We start from the raw sequence: 20,820 nt of genomic DNA, 5'->3' as shown, positions 1-20,820 counted from the left end.
CATTTTAAAATGGGTCTCTACTATTATGTCATTCCATGATATTCTTTACTGTCTTGGTTACAGGTCAAATTTTTCAGGGTGTCATCCTCAATAGGAGCACCATTTAATAGTGTTCAGTTGAGTGGAACCTTTATTAGTAACACTATCACTATCATTTTGATGTAGGAAGTCTCAAAAAGCCCAACCAAATTGATATTGATTCTGTTATGCATGTATGAAAGACTAAGAAATCTTAGGGCTTCCTCAGCAGTGCAACAGCATAAGTAATTCAGTCAACTAAGTCTCCACCTTTCTCATGCTCTCATAAACATTCCTGCCTTGTTATCCCAGTGAGATCAGAGCATTGATATTTTGGTACTGGCATGAAGAATAACACAACTTTACTGACATGCTGTTAGTCTCTCGGAAAAAGGATCTTTGTTGCTCTCAGCTCCACTCTGGCAAGAAGAGTTGTGGGACCTGAAGGCAAGTCATGGTCCCACTGAAAATCAAGAGGAAAACCTCTGTTTACTGCTGTGGAGTCAGGTTTTGTCAAGGAATGCATTTAAATATGCTTGAAATTAAGGATTAGCGAATACAGACAGAGGAGTTTTTAGCAGTTCCATTTGACAAGTTTGATTGTAATATTGCTAAATTTAACATTCTCCTGAAAACTTCTGATGATATTTCTTAAAACGCACCTAGTCAATTATATTTATGTACCAGAAAATGAAATTTCACTTTTACAGTTTAGGAACCCAGAGAAAGCATTTATTGATAAGACAGATCATTTTTTTTTCTCATGAGTTTTGTCATTTTCAGCAATTGACAGCTTTGTTTTGCGATTTACTTTTTTGAGCAATGTGTTTATGACAGCTGTTCTCAGATGCGGAGCATATTGTAAATAATCTCAGTCTATTCAAATATACTTTTATTTATTGTCATTTTAAATCTGTCCCTGTTTGAGGCTTTGGTTTAGACAATGATTTAAGATACCATTCTGTGATATGTCTACAGTGCACTTAAAGGATTGACTACAGCCCTACATGGTATACCTACATGGTATAATCCGAGCTGGTTTGGGATGCCAGCACAGGTTTTCACATGGAACTGTACAGCCTGCTGTGGGTAACAGGCAGAGCTGAAGCTCATGATGCACCAGCTGCATTCCTAGCTTCAGTATAAATTTGACAACACCTGCAGTTATGTATAGGCACTACCCCCACGGACCTATCTTGTTGGGTTCTGAATATTTGCCTACATATACTCTTAAATGAGCAGAAAAGGAAATGTAGAAGCACAAAATACTTTAAGTTGAAAGGTACCTTTAGGGGTCTGGATGTCTGGTCCATCTTCCTACTCAAAGCAGGGGCCAACCTGTTAAATCTGTTAGGGGAAATCAGGCCAGATCCATCAGCCCAAGAGAGATGAGGCTGCCACAGCTCCATGTCTTCAGGTCCAATCAATAGCGAGGCTGAAGATATATTCCCAGTAAGCACACACACAGCACGCATATATACCACATATACACATATATATGTGGCTGGCCACAGAGATCAGAGACAGATATACAGAGCACTCACATAAGCACAGACAGCACTGATGGCCTCATCCTGCTCCCCTCTCTGGCTGAGCAGGATAGAGGTCCACTAGTGCAAATATACGTACATATGTGTTGCGTGAAACGGGGCCAAGCGGTTTTGGCAGAAGATAAACCCCCTTGCGTTCTAACACTCCTCACCGAGGTGGGAGGCTAGGTGCGGCTAGGTTTAAATTCTGAGTGATGCCCAATTCAGCACTATCAGTCCAATCGCGTTTAATATGTATTAAACTATCACGATTTGGATACACTAATAGTGGGCTGCACCTTCAGTCTAGTCGTGCTCCTGAACTAGCACGGCCTCTCTCAAGTTTTGGTCGCGTTCAGTGAGAAAGCGAAACGACTAGCTACTTAAACAGTGCAGTTTATTTAAACAACAGATATACAAGTTCTTTAGGATTGACGGTGATAAATACACTGTCTGCAAAGCACGTGCAAATAAAGATATTGTTAAGTATACAAACGCACGACAAAATTATAAATGATACAGCCTGGCTATAAATGTAGGGTAGAGATTCTCTAGAGAAATTTCTAAGTGCCGAGAAAGCGCTCGGTGTAATCGAAGTCTTACCCAAAGGCATCCCTATGGAGGGGGGAAGAAAGGCTCAGCCCGTCGACTGATCCCGGAAATCAGCGATGGAATTCTTCGCGATGGTGTCTTCCCTGACATCCCCTCTCTCTTGGGCTATTTTTATATTATTTTTTTATCTTCAAAGTGGAGTTTGAGTGATTTTAGTCATACGTACTTTTATTATGATTAATGTACTCAAGGAGGAGTGTTCACACCTCGGGGGCGGATAGCCTCCGGGATGGAGGTGTGTTTTGGTACATTGTGGTGAGCAAAGTTCGCACAAAAGGACAGCATTTCATCAACATTTGACGAAATGTTGGCTCGGGTAGTGTGTAGGCCGCTTATCAGTTCCGTAGGACCATCTCGTCCCCATATCTGCTATTCGTCACAAGGGAAGGCCACGGAACAAGCGCGTTCCGTTCCATCCCTCGTGTAGTTTCGCAAACAACCTTGTACAGGGAATCACAGATGTTGCATTCTTCGTGTGCCAGCTGCGGCTGTATTCTACCTCAGAAGCCTCTTGATTTTATGACTTTCCTTAATGTGTGAACAATGCTGTATTTTTGTATTCTTGGCCAATTTAGTAATTATTCCACAATATGTATAATGTGGATGCCTTCAACAGCAGGGCTCAGACACTCAGTCTGCCCAGTAGCTGACCCCTGGATCCCAGTCTCCCCAGTTGCTGGCACCTAGACATAAGGGCCCTTGAGGCTGCAGGCCCACTCGAGTTGCTAGTGCAGTGACCAGGACTCCTCTGTTCCCCCAATAGCCAGTTTTGCCCTTAGAGACACACACACATATTCCTGGGTCCCAGGTCACTTCACCTACACGCTGGCTAGTCCAGCTTTATATTTGCTAGCACTCACACATTCACTCACACAACCACCATGCTCACTCCAGTTGCTGCCACTTTAGTGCTCTGGCCCCTGGTTCCACTCTGGTGGTTGGCACTTGATTTCACTCACTCTGGTTTCTCTAGTTGCTGGTACCCAGGCACATGAACCCCTGTGGCCTGTGGTCTAACTCCAGTCACCGGTACTCAGATCCCCATACACACACACACACACAGACTAGCATTCCTCAACCAAGGAAAGAGAAATGGAATTTAATAAGATAACACAGAATGCACCGATCGGGTAGAGGGCATGGCCAGACAAGTGTACAGCCACTGTTAACATGCAACTAGCCCATTTTATCTCCATACCCTCTATTTTCCCACACTCGTTCCTCCCCAAATCACCTAAACCGCTTCCTTTTCCTGCCTTTGGTTCCTCCCCTAAACAACCCATAATAAGTCCTGTGCAATCCCAAAATTTTTTTCCCCATAATGTGTCCCATATCCCTAGGCAGCAACCCTCCCCCCTCAGTCTGAAAGGTGCTCCAACATTGACTCATCTTGATGGATTCCACGCCTGGACCATGGGACTGATGCTCTCCTGAGACAGCCCTGGGAGAGGCCAACAGGGTGTTCCTTCCTCTGAGTGTGTAATTTGTTATTATATTTCTTAGAAAAACTGGAAAAGAAAAAAAAGCAAATGGCCAAAACCTGCAGGTCCATAGCTACTGTAAAGTTCTGTATCTCTGAACTCAGTGGAGTCACTGTTACCTTCTTGGTCACTTGGGTTATTTTACCTCCTACCCTCTTTATTCATAGTGTAAAAGACAACTTTGAACTAATCAAACAGCACAGCCCAGGAATGTGATTAAAAATATTTTGAAGTGTTTAAATTCCAGCTAAAAAATTTTCTTGGATTGCATAGAAATTGTCTGTATTGTCTTTGTGTTTAAACTTTTCTTGAAAGAACATGGAAAGGAAGAGCAACAAAGTAATTTTGTTGATGATTTTATTTTATGTTGTGATAGCACTTTGGAGTATCAGTCACAGACTAGGATTCCACTATAACGGGTACTGGACAAATGCAAACCAAAAATGAAGTCTCTGAGTTAAATATCCAATATTTAATGTCTTGTATATAAACCATGTGAAAATAACACCAATTCAGAATCTCTCCACCAAAATACATGTATCTCTACATGTTGATTGAAGCCCAACAGACTACATATTGTCTGCTGCTTTGGTACTGTTGTGATTTAATGCAGGTAGGCAGCTAAACACCACACGGCTGCTCGCTCACTCCCCCCACAGTGGGATGGGGGAGAAAATTGGAAGAGTAAAAGTGAGAAAAACTCGTGGGTTGAGATAAAGAGTTTAATAGGGAAAGCAAAAGCTGCACATATAAGCAAAGCAAAATAAGGAGTTCGTTCTCTATTTCCCATCAGTAGGCAGGTGTTCAGCCATTTACAGGAAAGCAGGGCTTCATCACATGTAACAGTTCCTTGGAAAGACAGAGGCCATCACTCTGAACGTCCCCCCTTTGCTTCTTCTCCCAGCTTTTATTGCTAAGCATGACATCATGTGTTAGGGAATATCCCATTGGTCATTAGCCCCAGCTGTGTCCTCTCCCAACTTCTTGTGCACCCCCAGCCTACTCGCTGGCAGGGAGGAGTGAGGAGCAGAAAAGACCTTGACTCTGTGTAAGAATTGCTCAGCAATAACTAAAACATCCCTGTATTATCAACACTGTTTCCAGCACAAAACCAAAACATAGCCCCATACAAGCTACTATGAAGAAATTTAACTCTATCCCAGCCAAAATCAGTGCAGCTACTAATGTGACTTCAATGTTAAAATTACTTTTCATAACTGGGACTGGGAGAATGAGGAATTGCTCACTGTAGGAGAAGACCAGGTTCGAGACCATCTAAGGAACCTGAAGATACACAAGTCCATGGGACCTGAGGAGATACACGCGCAGGTCCTGAGGGAACTGCTGGATGAAGTTGCCAAGCCACTATCCATCATATTTGAGAAGTCGTGGCAGTCCGGTGAAGTTCCCAGTGACTGGAAAAGGGGAAACATAACCCCCATTTTTAAAAAGGGAAAAAAAGATGAACCAGGGAACTACAGGCTGGTCAGTTTCACCTCCGTGCCCAGCAAGATCATGGAGCAGATCCTCCTGGAAACTCTGCTAAGGCACATGGAAAATAAGGAGGTGATTGGTGACAGCCAACATGGCTTCACGAAGGGCGAATCGTGCCTGACAAAATTGGTGGCCGCCTACAATGGGGTTACAGCGTTGGTGGATGAGGGAAGAACAACTGACATCATCTACCTGGACTTGTGCAAAGCATTTGACGCTGTCCGACATGAAATCCTTGTCTCTAAATCGGAGAGACATGGATTTGATGGATGGACTACTCGGTGGATAAGGAATTGGCCGGATGGTCGCACTCAAAGAGTTGCGGTGAACTGCTCGATGTCCAAGTGGCAAGCAATGACGAATGGAGTTCCTCAGGGGTCGGTACTGGGACCGGTACACTTTAACATCTTTGTTGGCAATATGGACAGTGGGATTGAGTGCAACCTCAGCAAGTTTGCCGATGACACCAAGCTGTGAGGAGTGGTCGACATGCTGGAGGGAAGGGATTGCCATCCAGAGGGACCTGGACAGGCTTGAGAAGTGTGCCTGTGGGAACCTCATGAAATTCAACAAGGACAAGTGCAAGGTCCTGCACCTGGGTCGGGGCAATTCCATGCACAATTATAGGCCGGGCGGAGAACGGCTTGAGAGCAGCCCTGAGGAGAAGGACTTGGGGGTGTTGGTGGATGAGAAGCTCAACATGAGCTGGCAATGTGTGCTTGCAGCCCAGAAAGCCAACCGCATCCTGGGCTGCCTCAAAAGAAGCGTGGCCAGCAGGTCGAGGGAGGTGATTCTGCCCCTCTACTCTGCTCCGGTGAGACCCCACTTGAAGTACTGCGTCCAGCTCTGGGGTCCCCAACATAAGAAGGACATGGACCTGTTGGAGCGAGTCCAGAGGAGGGCCACGAAGATGATCAGAGGGTTGGAACACCTCTCCTATGAGGACAGGCTGAGAGAGTTGGGGTTGTTCAGCCTGGAGAAGAGAAGGCTCCAGGGAGACCTTATAGCAGCCTTCCAGTATTTAAAGGGGGCCTACAGAAAAGGTGGAGAGGGACACTTTATCAGGGAGCATAGTGATAGGATAAGGGGTAATGGTTTTAAACTGAAAGAGGGGAGATTTAGATTAGATACTAGGAAGATATTCTTTACTGTGAGGGTGGTGAGGCACTGGAACAGGTTGCCCAGGGAAGCTGTGGATGCCCCATCCCTGGAGGTGTTCAAGGTCAGGTTGGATGGGGCTTTGAGTAACCTGGTCTAGTGGAAGGAGTCCCTGTCCCTAGCGGGGGGGTTGGAACTAGATGATCTTTAAAGCACCTTCCAACTTGTCATGGTTTTGGCCAAATTGGCCAATGGCCAGTGACAGATGCTCTCCCCCAGCCTCTTGCACACAGAGAAGAGGCGGAGAAATAGAGATTTACGAGTTTAGAAGAAACTAAGCTACTTTAATGAAATATTAATAACAAAATAAAAAGGAAAATAATGAAATAGATACAGTATATACAAAACCATATTAAGCTCCCAGGATGATGTCACCAGCAGGCACTGGGGAAGCCCCAGGCTGGACTCAGCAACGGGTGGGAACTGGATTCCACAGCTGGAGTCAGGAACCCACGGATCGGCATCAAAGGCAGATGAACAGACAGGGTCCTCCTCAGACGTCGGCCATTGTAGAAAAGAGACTGACTCTTTGATCCCTCAGCTTTTATACTGAGCATGGGGAAGATGGGATGGAATATCCTGTTGGTCAGTTTTGGGTCACCTGTCCTGTCCACTCCTCCCTGCAGGTGGGACCCCTCTATGCTTTTCCGTTTCCGCCCCTCCAATGGGGCAAATGACAAAATTAGCTGACCTTGGTTGTTATAGCAATAAGTATAAGCAAGAGCCTCTCTGCGTACCATTCCTTGGCACTGATTGTAAACATTGTTCTTATCGCTCTGAGAACGAACCATTTTCAGCACAACATGCTGTTAATTTCAGAGAGTTAGAAGAGGCCTAGCTAAGAAATTACTAAAATTACTGAACAGAAAGTTGGTTCTGTTTTACCTCAAACCAAGACACAACTCTAACCATTCTATGATTCTATGATAACAGCAACTGCTTTCCTTTGACATTCTGGTTTGAGTATGATGCTTGCACGTGTGTGAAAGGGGAAAAGCATTCATATGCTTGAACACAGTATGGATAATTTTTATTAGCTTGCTTAAACAGAAAATGTGACAGGATGAAACTTAATGAGAACAGAGAAATATGAAAAATGTGCATGTCTGGAAAAAATGCATAGCTTTAAGCTACTTTAAGTTACTAAATAGTTTCTTCTGTTGGTTGCTGTTTTTGCTTTATGCTAATATGTCACCTCTGTTTCCTGGCATGGGTTTCTGCTCAAGGCTATTGTGAGTATGGCTTTCTGTTTACTTAACACTACTTTTACTTTATAGGCATTTATACATATGGTTTTTATTGTAAAACATGCTTACTGTATATAAAGTCAGTTTATGATTAAACTAAAATTTGCTTTGAAGCTCCCTACCACCACCACCCCTGCCAAGAGCTTATTCAAATGTGACTTAGCCAGAAATCAGAACACCATAAGGTGTATTATATTTACATATTTGTAGGCAAAGATAGATGTGAAAACAGAGAAAAGCAGAGCAATTGAGGATAAAAATTCTGCTGTGCTCTGGTCAGTGGCACTCTACTCCATCTCATTTTTGTGGGGACAGAATTTTACCTCGAGTCTTTATGTGAAATTGCTTTGATGCATTGGACGACTCTTCAAGCAAATTTTCCACTATCTAATTTTCAATAAATTTGAGTCTAATCTACAAAAGTACTGAATCACAAAGCAGTGAAAACAACTGTAATAGAATTTTTTCATTAATGAATCTTTCCTATATTCATCCAATTCCAAGAAAATATTTGTGAAGTTATAAGGCATTCTGATTTTCGAAAGTCCACAGCTGTCAAAGAAATAACAACTACTACAGAAAACTGCTATACAGTAATGACCTAAAAATGGGTGAAATGGTTCTGGTTATAATTGTGAAATTATATATTTTAATATAACTGAAATGATACTAAGCGCCATAACATGTTAAAATAACTGACACATTTAACTTTCTATTTTAGTCGCTGCTTCTACAAAAGAAACTTGAAGAGCATCTGTAAGTAATAAAGCTTTCCATATTTTGCTTGCCATATGAAATGATCTGCTTTCCCTATGCTTAGCAGGTGCTTAGCCATTAACAGCAGTGGGCAGGCAGTAGTGCATTTGGAAGACATATAAAGAAGAGAAAGGCAAATAGCTCAGGAATATGTAGACGATCTGTTATTGAGCCATTATTTTCATTTCTTATGGAAAGCCTTTGCCAAATTAAAAGGAGTTATGAAAGAGCCACCATTTTCTGGTGGTTAGAAAACTTTATTTAAAATTGTGTAAAGCTTAAATTAAGAGGAATAATTAAGTTTGTTCTGAGGAAAACATTTTAATATAAACAATATTTACATTTTTACGTTTTAGTATACATTATGGACTGAAAGATAACATTTTAGTGAGTGCGATCTTTCTGTTATACTTTTTCTGCACTGCTCTTAATTTTACACTTTTTATAACTGCAAGTTTTACTTAAAGAATCGTTTGCTTGTTAACTGGCTTACTAGAAAGGATAGTCTCTCTGTAACTTTGGGGAGAGTAAGCCATTCTTCCCAAATCTTATCACAGCTATTGATATTATACACTTCAAACATGGTTTGTACTATTTATTGTAAATTCTAAATTAAGTATATAATTAAGAATAAAGCTGTCTGGTTTTATAACTCCGCATATATGGTAATGCTTTTTAGTATATTTTATAAAAATTCTCATAGTCATTGACCCACTTGTCATTTGTCCTCATGCCTCACAGCCAAGTCAACTCTACTCCCAGAAATATACCATACTCTGAGGATTTGGGGGGTTTTTATCACTTAATATTCATTCAAGAGGATAAGAGTATTGGAAAAATAATATGTGCTTTTATGGTTTGTAACAGTGAGAAGCTCCATGAAGCTAACAATGAGCTACAGAAGAAACGAGCTATTATTGAGGATTTGGAACCAAGATGTAGTAACAGTTGTGAGTTTTCTGATATGCACTCCATTTCGTTTAACTGTAAAATGTTTTGCATGCAGGGAATGATCTTTAATTAATAATTCATTTAATATCTGTAAAAGCTGTAAGAAAAACAAAACGTATGTTTCAAGTGGTAGTGGTATGTGTGGTGTTAATTACTCTGAAAGCTATAATGACCAAAATCATGTTACTAATTCTTGAGATGTAGCAAATGACATTTTAGAGCCCACCATGGCAAAGGATGATAGAATCATAGAATTGTTTAGGTTGGAAAAGACCTTTAAGATTATCAAGGCCAATCGTTAACCTAGCACTGCCAAGTCCACCACTAAACCATGTCCCTCAGCACCACATCTACAAGTCTTTTAAATACCTCCAGGGATGGCGACTCAACCACTTCCCTGGGCAGCCTGTTCCAATGCTTGACAACCCTTTCGGTGAAGAAATTTTTCCTAATATCCAATCTAAACCTCTCCTGGCGCAACTTGAGGCCATTTCCTCTCATCCAGTCACTTGTTACTTGGGAGAAGAGACCGATACCCACCTCGCTACAACCTCCTTTCAGGTAGCTGTAGAGAGGGACAAGGTCTCCCCTGAGCTCTCCAGACTAAACAACCCCAGTTCCCTCAGCTGCTCCTCATAGGACTTGTCCTCTTGACCCTTCACCAGCCTTGTTGCTCTTCTTTGGATGTGCTCCAGCACCTCAATGTCTGTCTTGTAGTGAGGGGCTCAAAACTGAATACAGTATTCAAGGTGTGGCCTCACTAGTGCTGAGTACAGGGGGACAATCACTTCCCTAGTCCTCCTGGCAACACTATTTCTCATACAAGCGAGGATGCTATTGGCCACCTGGGCACACTGCTGGCTCATATTCAGCTAACTGTCGACCAACACCCCCAGGTCCTTTTCTGCTGGGCAGCTTTCCAGCTACCTAATGATTATGTAATCATTAGGTAAATTTTAGATCAAATAAATTTTCATTAGTTTCCAGTTAAACCACAGAACAATATTACATGTTATAAAATTCCACATTTAGAAAATGATAAGCCAACTGGAGATGAAGTTCAGGCAGAGTAGCTGATGAGTATGGAATCCTTCCATACTTACCATGTCTCAGTTGTGGGGGGCGGGGCAGAAAGGGGCCTGGTTTTCTGAGTCCCTAACCCCTAAAATTTAGAGCATATTCAGACTTCTCTGATTGGCTTGCTTGAATTGCAAGTTGTTTGTGAAAAACCTTGGGCTGAGCTTCTATCTTGATATGACAAAACCAGTTAAAGTAGTTATACTTCTTCCTTTCTTTCCATTAATAGGATAAATGGTGTGTGGGTTGTTTCTTTGGATTCTTTTAACTGGACTGAATTATGGCCAAGAAGTTTGTGCCAGAATTATACAAAATTTTGAAAAACAGATTCTATAGTCTTGATGAATACCTGCAATTGGTTCTGTAATAGATCAGCGGAAGAAATCTTACCCAGTCATCATTTTAGTGTTTTCCTTATGCTTAGAGACAAAATTGTAAATAAGAAAAACATAAATGAAAATTGAAAAATAAGGTTACAAAACAGATAGATTAAGAGTTGTCAAATATTTATCATTGTCTGATAACCAGACACCAATGTTATATACTATTCGATTGATGGTGACAAATTTGATCTTCCTCTGAGATGCAAGTAGTATGTATAGCTTGCACAAGTAGTAGTGGCTTGGCACATTTCTTAAATCAACACAGGAAACTGGATGTATAGTGAAACTGTCCTGTTGGTCTGCATCACTTCTTGAGGATGATGTAAAGAAAACATAATTGGAGTGTTTTCATGTCACAGTTTTGAAGAATTTTATTCATTATGGCCTTTGGGCAGATATGAGCAAGAATCTTGCTTGTCACTTAAGACTGTTAAACTTCTGTGTATTTAACCTACAATATACCATTTTTCATCTGCATTTTTCATATGCGTTTCTTTGGTTTTGAGTTAAACTTATTGTGTCCACTGCATCAATAAGTATTTTTCATTACTTATGTAAGTTTTTCTTAACTGAAATAAAGTCCTAGCTGTGGGTTTAATGTCTGTTTAACTGCATGTAAATAAATTTAATGTAATTATTTTATCCTCTAATCCTGACATAAAGCACTCAAAATTGAAGAATTACAAGAAGCTTTGCAGAAAAAAGATGAAGAAATGAAGCAAATGGAAGAACGATACAAAAAGTATTTGGAAAAGGCCAAAAGTGTAAGTGTCTGGGTTCCAAGTTAACAATCCTTCCCTAACAGGCTGTACCACATTTTCACTCCGTAGGAATAAAATTAAATTAAGTATCTATACTTGTGATTACAGTCTAACCCAAACCCTTTGTACTACTTCTGTACACATGTGTACCCCACTGATACAGATTTATATTAGAGTTACCCAGACAAAGCTCCTTAAAGAGTCACAAGTGCCAGCAGATAACACAGAGATGGTGTTAACCCCTTCCTGATGTTATGATAACCTGTTTCTTGGTGGAAGTTCTTCCAGGCTCATCAGTGAGGGATGCAGTTTGTCTGAAGTCATGTCCATGCTAGGGCTCACATGTTTTTAAAAAGTTTTTCATCTGTTTTCTAGGACAAAATTAAAAACCTCAGCCTTTACTGGAATCATTCTTGAGTATTTGTTAGCACTCAAATACTGCCTCTGATGGGTGTCACATAAGAATGTAGTTAGTTGTTCCCCTCATCTTACTTAGTGGCAGAAACTTCATCACACATGCACTGCCATGGATTTACATTACTTGGACTCCAGATCCCTGAATCCCAGCCTCTTTCCAGATAGAAGTAGTCCTTGAGTTCACAGTGAGGAGTGAGTCGAGGGGTAACAGATAGGTAATCCTAAACTATAAAGAGAAAAAGGCTTCAAGAAAAGGTTTCACATGCTCTGGCCCCATGGAAGTATAAAGTGGGGGTAGGAACTGCTTCCTTGTGACCAAGATATTGAACCTCAGAGGTCTTGCTTCCTTCTATCAACACTTTTGTTTGACAGTCCTGTTAGAGCACATTTCAGATGATGTGTGACACTTCATGATTGTTGTTTAGAGATATTCTCCAACAGCCTGGTTGACAATTTAGAGCCTCTGTCTTATTAGGGGAGAGATGTGTTTGTATTATATGTCAACCTTTTAAAATTAAGCATTATTTTGTTTGACATTTTAAAATGTCATTTTACTTTATTATATTGACACGTTTTACGTCATTTCTATGTCTCTTAATCTGCCTTATGTGGTTATAATGCCTTGATACCTTTTCCAACACTGAATTAAAACCAAACTGTGGTTTTCCTCTCACAGGTTATCCGCACCTTAGATCCTAAACAAAACCAGGGTACAGCTCCCGAAATTCAGGCACTGAAAAATCAGTTGCAGGAACAGGACAGAATGTTCCATTCATTAGAGGTAATAATCTCCCTGTTTCCCAGTAGATCTTTTGTTTTTCCTCATTTTGGGGTATAGATTGTGCTTCTCTAATATTTACTGTTCTCTGCAGTTAAACAATTGTAAATATATGGGGTTTGTTTTATTTTAGAAAGAATATGAAAAAACAAAGAGTCAAAGAGAAATGGAAGAGAAGTTTATTGTTAGTGCCTGGTATAATATGGTAAGAATCTCCAAACTTAAAAACGATAAAAAGGTTAATCTTAGTTATTTCTGTGGTGTTTATCAAGGTCTTCATTTATTTATGATATTTTTGTGTGTAAAGTATTTTCAAATATATATGCAGATGAAAGCATTATCTTTTAGTTATCATTATATAATAGTTAACCCCTAGTGGAAAACAATAAACTTGTAAAAGGCTTGTCAGAGTTCATACTGAAAAACAGCAAAGTAAGCCTCAGTTCAGAATATAGAAACCAAAGTGGGTGTTGTTTTCAAGTTTCAAAACCTGAAGCATCACTTTGTGAGGGGAAAGGAAGCCTCAGTTTTCTTTTTTGTATTTTCAGACCTTTAGTTATACTGTCTTCTAATACTCAAATTCATTCTCTTCTTTGCCCCCTCCGCAATTTTCTGCTTGTTTCTATTTCATTAGAGTAACAATGCAGGTAGTTTTGTGCACACCTGATACTCTTCTTGTGGCATTTACCAAGCTATACATATTTGGTTCTTTCGTTCTGTTTACTACATATGAAAATGGGTAAGTGCAGGGTCAAGCCTCACTTACACTATTCAAAGCATAAGGGAATTGTATATCAGTCACACAGTGTTGGACTTTTTTGCAGGGAATTGTTCACTTTCAGCAAATGTGTTCAAGACTTACCTTTGATGGGGCATGGCTGCTTTGAAACTACTCTCCTGATAGGAGTCCCTGACCCCCCTGTAACAGGCATCTGTTTCATCATAGAGGTTAAATCATTTCACTCTGTCTTCCCTTGGAAGAGTTTCCTTCTTGCTGTTTTATGTTCCTGCTATGTTCATGAGTAGGAGAGTAAAATGGTGTTTAAACAGAGCATCTGAATCTTTTTGGTATTGAAAGCACTTTCAGGTGACCTGGTGCCCTCATCCAACTATATAATGTTGGTCCCACTGGTAAGCAGAAGACAAGGCTGAGCTGAGAGATATAGTTCAGTAGCCTGACTCTCATGTGGATGAAGATGATTAGTGATAGCTTCACCTGCTTCTTCCTTTTAGTTAGTCTCTGATTTTATCCACAGCCCACCATAGCTTCTATCATCTCATACTGGTCAGGATCTTCCAGTCGTCATGCGATTTTCTTTTTTTCCCTGCCATTCAACAGTGGAAATATTTCATAGCTCCTAGCTTCTGCTAAAGACACACATTCTCTCAAAAACAAAGAATAACAGAATAGCTAAGGTTGGAAAAGCCTTCGGAGATCATCTGGTCCAACCCCCCTGCTCAAGCAGGGCCCAGGATCATGTCCAGATAGGTTTTGAATCTCTCCAAGGATGGAGAGGCTCCACAACCTCTCTGGGCAACCTGTTCAGTGTTCAACTACCCTCACAGTCAAGAAGAGTTTTCTTATATTCAGAGGGAACCTCCTGCATTTCCATTTGTGCCCATTGCCTCTTGTCCTCTCACTGGGCGTCACTGAAAAGAACCTGGCCCCCTTCTATGGCCCCTCCCTTCAGATATTTGTACACATTGATGAGATCCCCCGAGCCTTCTCTTCTCCAGGCTAAAAAATCCCAGCTCTCTCAGCCTCTCCTTGTATGAAAGATGCTCCAATCCCTTAATTATCTTTGTGGACCCTTTCTGGACTCTCTCCAGCAAGTTCATGTCTCTTTTGTACTGGGGAGCCCAGAACTGGACACAGGACTCCAGATGTGGCCTCACCAGTGCTGAGTAGAGGGGAAGGATCACCTCACTCGACCTGCTGGCAACACTCTTCCTTATGCAACCCAGAATGCTGTTGGCATTCTTTAGCACAAGGATGCACTGCTGGCTCATGTTCAACTTGGTATCCACCAGCACTAAAATATGCTCCCACCACTTCTATTAAGTTAGTATTTTCACAGAGGGTGAATATAATTGAGAAGTACTCTTCTAGCTCAACTTCTGTGGGGGTGTGGGGGTGGCTTTCCAAAAGGTTTGTCATAGCACCACGTGTTCATGTGTGGAAATACATGTTCAAGACCTGGCACACTGGGAGTCCTTTTTCTCAAGAATTACTGCAAACTTGCATGATGATAAAAAGTGAACTCATTGAAAAGGCTCAGGAAGTATGTCTTAACCCCATTCTTGAAATTCAAACCAGATTAGCTCATATTTGTGAAGAGGAAATAATAAATTGTAAATGAGTTGTTCATCATTATTTACTGGTATTCACTGATAAGTTTCTCTTTATAGGGAATGACTCTGCATAAAAAAGCAGCAGAAGACAGACTGGCTAGTACAGGCTCAGGACAGTCCTTCCTAGCTAGACAAAGGCAAGCCACAAGCACAAGGAGATCTTACCCTGGTTATGTTCAGCCAGCAACAGCAAGGTAAAGAAGCCTTGCCTTTAGAAAGAAAATTGCTTTGTGATCCAGGCCATTTCTGTTGCAGGTGACATTTCTGGAAATTCAACCAGTATCCTATCTCTTTGTCCCTTGTAACCACTGTTATTTCTCAGTTCCAAAAGGGGTTTTATTATGGTTTCTCATTGTTCTAATGTATTATGTTCATGTTTTTTGGAGTCTCTGTCACTTACTCTCTCTGCCTTTTTGATTGTGCAAAAGTTTTGAGAAAAATCTAGAAAAATCTTGTATAATAATGGAGTCTTTAAAATTTCTATGAAGCCTTATCTCATATGTAAAGCATGACATAGGCTGTATAGCAAACAAATTTGTTACAGTTGATATATTTGTGTCTACATGTATTATTATCCTATAACGTTATTGTGAAATGTATTTGCAGCCAAAAAACTTAATATTGGCAATGAGAGTATCCTAGCCACATCCTTTGCTATCTCTTTTAGGATGTTTATGAGTTAAAAGAAGCAGAAAGCAAACAACCCCCCCAAACAAAACCCTAAAACAAACAAACAAAAACCAAAACACACACACACCCATCTTCTCCTACATACAGAGATTGCTCCTATTCATGATGCTTGGCATTTAGTAGGGAAGTGGAATTTTTGCAGGCTTTCTTTTTTTCTTCCCTAAAAATGGTTCCTATCTGCTTTTATCAGCTGCTGTTATGTTTGCTGACAGGTGAATGTTTTCAAATGGTTTGTTCCACTCATTGAAGTTTGTGTGTGTGTGTGTGTATGCACATATAAATAAATAAATATAAAAGAAAGTTTAAAAATATTCAAAATGCTTTAATACGCTAAAGCATCATTGATTTAAAAGAAGGCATTTATTTTAAACTTTTGTAATTATGGACTAACAGTACATAACTAACTGGACTGTTAGTACTGGACTAACTGATCAATCCATCGAGGTCCAAATGTGCAGTGTAGAGGTTAATGTAGTCAAATTGTTATCCCCTACTAAAAGATCTATTTTTAACATATTAATTCAGAGGATGATTATATCAGTTGCCTTACTAATGGTACTAGCTTCTTGAGGCAAGTTTCTTTGTTGCTAACTGTTGAAAATTGACTGTTGTTTATTGTACTAACTTTTAAACGTGCAACTGTCTAATAATGTCTTACCCTTGTAGCACCTTTTTGTTGGTCAGTGAAATGGATGAGGGTGCGTATTATTAATTTAGGCCCTGGTCCTACAAAGTTCCGAACATCCCCTGAGTAATTTTTAACTCATTTATTTTAAGTAATTGATGGTCCTGGATACAAAGCACATCTGATCATTTGTTGTAATACATTTGCTCAGTGGAGAGTTTCATACACATGCATTTTGTGGCAATTTCATCTTAAAGAACTTTTTATTAAATTTGTTTTGCTCCTAATATGCATAGTCTAGTTTATAAATTTATCTTTTTTACATTATTTTAATACTTTCTCCAGTGAAAGCTTTTACTTTTGATATATCCCTTCAGATAAAACATGCTTTTACTTCAACCATCACAAGATATATTTTAATCTACACATACCATGGAAAAGGCAAAGGATCATTTAAAACCAGCATGCTTGAATTAAAGGAGAAGTATTGATGAGTGGCATTTATAGAAACTGTTTTAAAGCATCAGCTGTACATATCAAATCCAGGCTAAAAACCTGCATCCAATATGTGTTTAAAGAACTTTTATACTTTTTCATTTGCATTTTTTTCCAGCGATGCAAACAATGTCTTCTGAAGTCTTATCACTGATGTATATGTTTGTCTACCACAATTGCTCTTTGTGCAAAGGAGCAAATATAATAATTTTTCTGAATGAATTTAACATTCTTGACAACACAGCATTTACATATCATTCAAAAGAAAAAAACACAAGAATATTTAAAATTATCTTTTTACTTTTGTCTGGCTGGCTCTTCTTGTCTGTTACCAAACTGCCAAAATTGATTTGCGAAAGAAAGGGATACCAAGATTTTAATAGGAGGTTTTATCTCCTTGATTTGTCTACTAATTCAGTTTACTATTGCCATTAATTTGATGTGTGTCTAAAAGAAACTCAAATACAGTCTCCACACTGGAATAAAACCACTTGCTCTTCTTATTTTAGCATTTGTGTTACTATTTTGCTAAGGCTTCAGTCACTGAGGCTCTTACAGGTTATACACTGAACAAACACTCATTAGAAACCTTCCTTCTGCCTTTTACTTTTCTGTCTCTTGGGTCTCTGTTCTTTTGTCTTGTTTTGAGGAGTTTTCCCCTACTCCTTTTCTCACAAGATTAGATACTATAGTGTTTTCCTGTCTTCTCTCCAAGAAAAAAATCCTATTCAGCTTTGCGATACTGTATATGTAGGAGCAAAAAAGAGTAATATTGAATTTATGGTTCACTACTGCTCATAATAATTGTCAGGTAAGACCAAATAAATATTTTGTTCTCTGAGAACTTCCAAATTTGTAGAAATTCTGTTTTCCCCAGAATTTGTGTTACATTTAAACCTCTAAAAGTTTGCTAGGACCTTTTAAAAATTCTCTAAATACAGTCTGGTTAGTTCCAGGAGGTCATTTATTCTGTGCTTTAATTGTAACCTATAGGATTTCATTCTTTGTTCTTAAGCATTCACTCTTAAAATTTGTTGCACACATTAGTCACTGTGTGTGGACGGTTCTCTTCAATGCAGGTGGTGAGCATCAGTGAACGTTCCCTGTAACATTTCTTTATTGGAAGGATTCAACAAAAGATTATAGAGCCCTGAGAGCAGCGGTCAAGGACTCTGGGGTGCAGATAGATTTTTCATCAGTCCTCCCGGTCAAATGGAAGGGGCTTAATAGGGCCAATCGAATCTGGCAAACCAACAAATGGCTACAGGACTGGTGCCACAGCCAGGGGTTTGGCTACTTAGACCATGGGACTTGCTTTGAGAAACCTGGTCTACTAGAGTCTGATGGGGTTCACCTGTCAGAAAAGGGGAAGAGCATCTGGTCAGAGGCTTGCCAAACTTGTGAAGAGGGCTTTAAACTAGAGTTGCCGGGGGAGGGGAACCTCAATCCATCCCACTCCTACCAGTATGATGCCAATGCCAGTAATAGATGCCCCAGAGACTGAAGAAGGGTCACAGGTCAGCGGGAGGGCACCTGGAGTGCAGCACAAAGGAATTCCAGCCACTCCAGCCAGTAAGTCAGCTTCATTGGGAGCCCAACTTAAATGCCTCTATGCAAATACACGTGGCATAGGGAATAAACAGGAGTTAGAGACATGCACATGCCTGCAGGGCTATGATCTTATTGGCATCATAGAGACATGGTGGGATGGCTCCTATGACTGGAGTGTTGGAATGGAAGGATACAGGCTCTTTAGGAAGGACAGGCAGGGAAGATGAGGCGGGGGTGTTGCCCTCTATGTCAAGGACCAGAATGGAGTGCATGGAGCTCTGCCTGGGGATGGATGAGGAGCCAACTGAGAGCCTATGGGTCAGGATTAAAGGGAGGGCGGGGACAGGTGATGTTACAGTGGGGGTCTGCTACAGGCCACCCGACCAGGAAGACTGAGCGGATGAGGCCCTCTATAGACAGATAGGAGCAGCCTCACGTTCACAAGCCCTGGTCTTCATGGGGGACTTCAACCATCATGATATCTGTTGGAGGGACAACACAGCAGGACATAAGGAGTCCAGGAGGTTCCTGGAATGCGTCAATGATAACTTCCTTCTCCAAGTGATAGAAGAGCCAATGAGGAGGGGTGCTATGCTGGACCTTGTTCTCACCAACAAGGAGGGGCTGGTGGGGAATGTGAAGCTCAAGGGCAGCCTTGGCTGCAGTGACCATGAAATTGTGGAGTTCAGGATCCTTAGGGCAGCGAGGAGGGCACACAGTAAGCTCGCTACCCTGGACTTCAAGAGAGAAGACTTTGGCCTCTTGAGGGATCTGCTTGGTGGAGTACCATGGGACAAAGCCCTGGAGGGAAGAGGGGCCCAAGAAAGCTGGTTAATATTCAAGGATCACCTCCTCCAAGCTCAGGAGCAATGCGTCCCAAAAAAGAAGTCGTCATGCAAAAATACCAGCAGGCCTGCATGGATGAACAAGGAGCTCCTGGACAAGCTCAAACAGAAAAAGGAAGCCTACAGAGTGGAAGCAAGGACAGGTAGCCTGGGAGGAATACAGAGAAATTGTCCGAGCAGCCAGAGATGAGGTTAGGAAAGCTAAGGCCCAGATACAGTTAAATCTGGCAATGTCAAGGGCAACAAGAAAAGCTTCTATAGATATAATGGTGATAAAAGGAAGACTAGGGAAAATGGGAGCCCTCTCTGTAAGGAAACATGAGACCTGGTCGCCCGTGACATGGACAAGGCTGAGGTACTCAATAACTTTTTTGCCTTGGTCTTCACCAGCAAGTGCTCTATCCACACTGCCCAAGTTGCAGAAAGCAAAGGCAGTGCCTGGAAGAATAAGGAACCACCCCACTGTAGGAGAAGACCAGGTTCGAGACCATCTAAGGAACCTGAAGGTGCACAAGTCCATGGGACCTGAGGAGATACACGCGCAGGTCCTGAGGGAACTGCTGGATGAAGTTGCCAAGCCACTATCCATCATATTTGAGAAGTCGTGGCAGTCCGGTGAAGTTCCCAGTGACTGGAAAAGGGGAAACATAACCCCCATTTTTAAAAAGGGAAAAGAAGATGAACCAGGGAACTACAGGCTGGTCAGTTTCACCTCCGTGCCCAGCAAGATCATGGAGCAGATCCTCCTGGAAACTCTGTTAAGGCACATATCACAGAATCGTAGGGTTGGAAGGGACCTCTGGAGATCATCTAGTCCAACCCCCCTGCCAGAGCAGGGTCACCTAGAGCAGGTTACACAGGAATGCATCCAGGTGGGCTTTGAATGTCTCCAGAGTTGGAGACTCCACCACATCTCTGGGCAACCTGTGCCAGTGCTCTGCCACCCTCAAAGGAAAGAAGTTCCTCCTCATGTTTAGGTGGAACTTCCTATGCTCAAGTTTGTGCCTGTTACCTCTTGTCATGTCACTGGGCACCACTGAAAAGAGCCTGGCCCCATCCTCCTGACATCTATCCTTTAAGTATTTATAAGCATTGATAAGATCCCCCCTCAGTCGTCTTTTTTCCAGACTGAAGAGACCCAAATCCCTCAGCCTTTCTTCATTAAGAGAGGTGTTCCAGTCCCCTAATCATCTTCCTAGCCGTGGAAAATAAGGAACATGGAAAATAAGGTGATTGGTGACAGCCAACATGGCTTCACGAAGGGCGAATCGTGCCTGACAAAATTGGTGGCCGCCTACAATGGGGTTACAGCGTTGGTGGATGAGGGAAGAACAACTGACATCATCTACCTGGACTTGTGCAAAGCATTTGACGCTGTCCGACATGAAATCCTTGTCTCTAAATCGGAGAGACATGGATTTGATGGATGGACTACTCGGTGGATAAGGAATTGGCCGGATGGTCGCACTCAAAGAGTTGCGGTGAACTGCTCGATGTCCAAGTGGCAAGCAATGACGAATGGAGTTCCTCAGGGGTCGGTACTGGGACCGGTACACTTTAACATCTTTGTTGGCAATATGGACAGTGGGATTGAGTGCAA

At 41.3% G+C, this 20,820-nt stretch overlaps 1 protein-coding gene across 7 annotated transcripts in view; it reads left to right on the top strand.

Annotated features, from left to right (window-relative positions):
• LOC141735427 (protein Hook homolog 3-like) overlaps positions 1–19,495 on the top strand; it is a 126,823-nt gene extending 107,328 nt beyond the window's left edge. For all 7 annotated transcript variants that reach the window (XM_074568153.1, XM_074568152.1, XM_074568151.1 and 4 more), the window contains 6 exons: positions 8,261–8,295; positions 9,163–9,245; positions 11,370–11,470; positions 12,561–12,665; positions 12,796–12,867; positions 15,072–19,495. In XM_074568153.1, the coding sequence (XP_074424254.1) occupies positions 8,261–8,295; positions 9,163–9,245; positions 11,370–11,470; positions 12,561–12,665; positions 12,796–12,867; positions 15,072–15,212 (537 nt within the window). In that variant the 3' untranslated portion in view covers positions 15,213–19,495. The remainder of the gene's footprint in view (positions 1–8,260; positions 8,296–9,162; positions 9,246–11,369; positions 11,471–12,560; positions 12,666–12,795; positions 12,868–15,071) is intronic.
• Positions 19,496–20,820: the final 1,325 nt, after the last annotated feature.

This window comes from Larus michahellis, chromosome W (assembly GCF_964199755.1).
Source record: "Larus michahellis chromosome W, bLarMic1.1, whole genome shotgun sequence".
In the NCBI taxonomy this organism is placed as follows: Eukaryota; Metazoa; Chordata; class Aves; order Charadriiformes; family Laridae; genus Larus; species Larus michahellis.
This window is presented reverse-complemented; position numbering and strand designations above follow the sequence as displayed.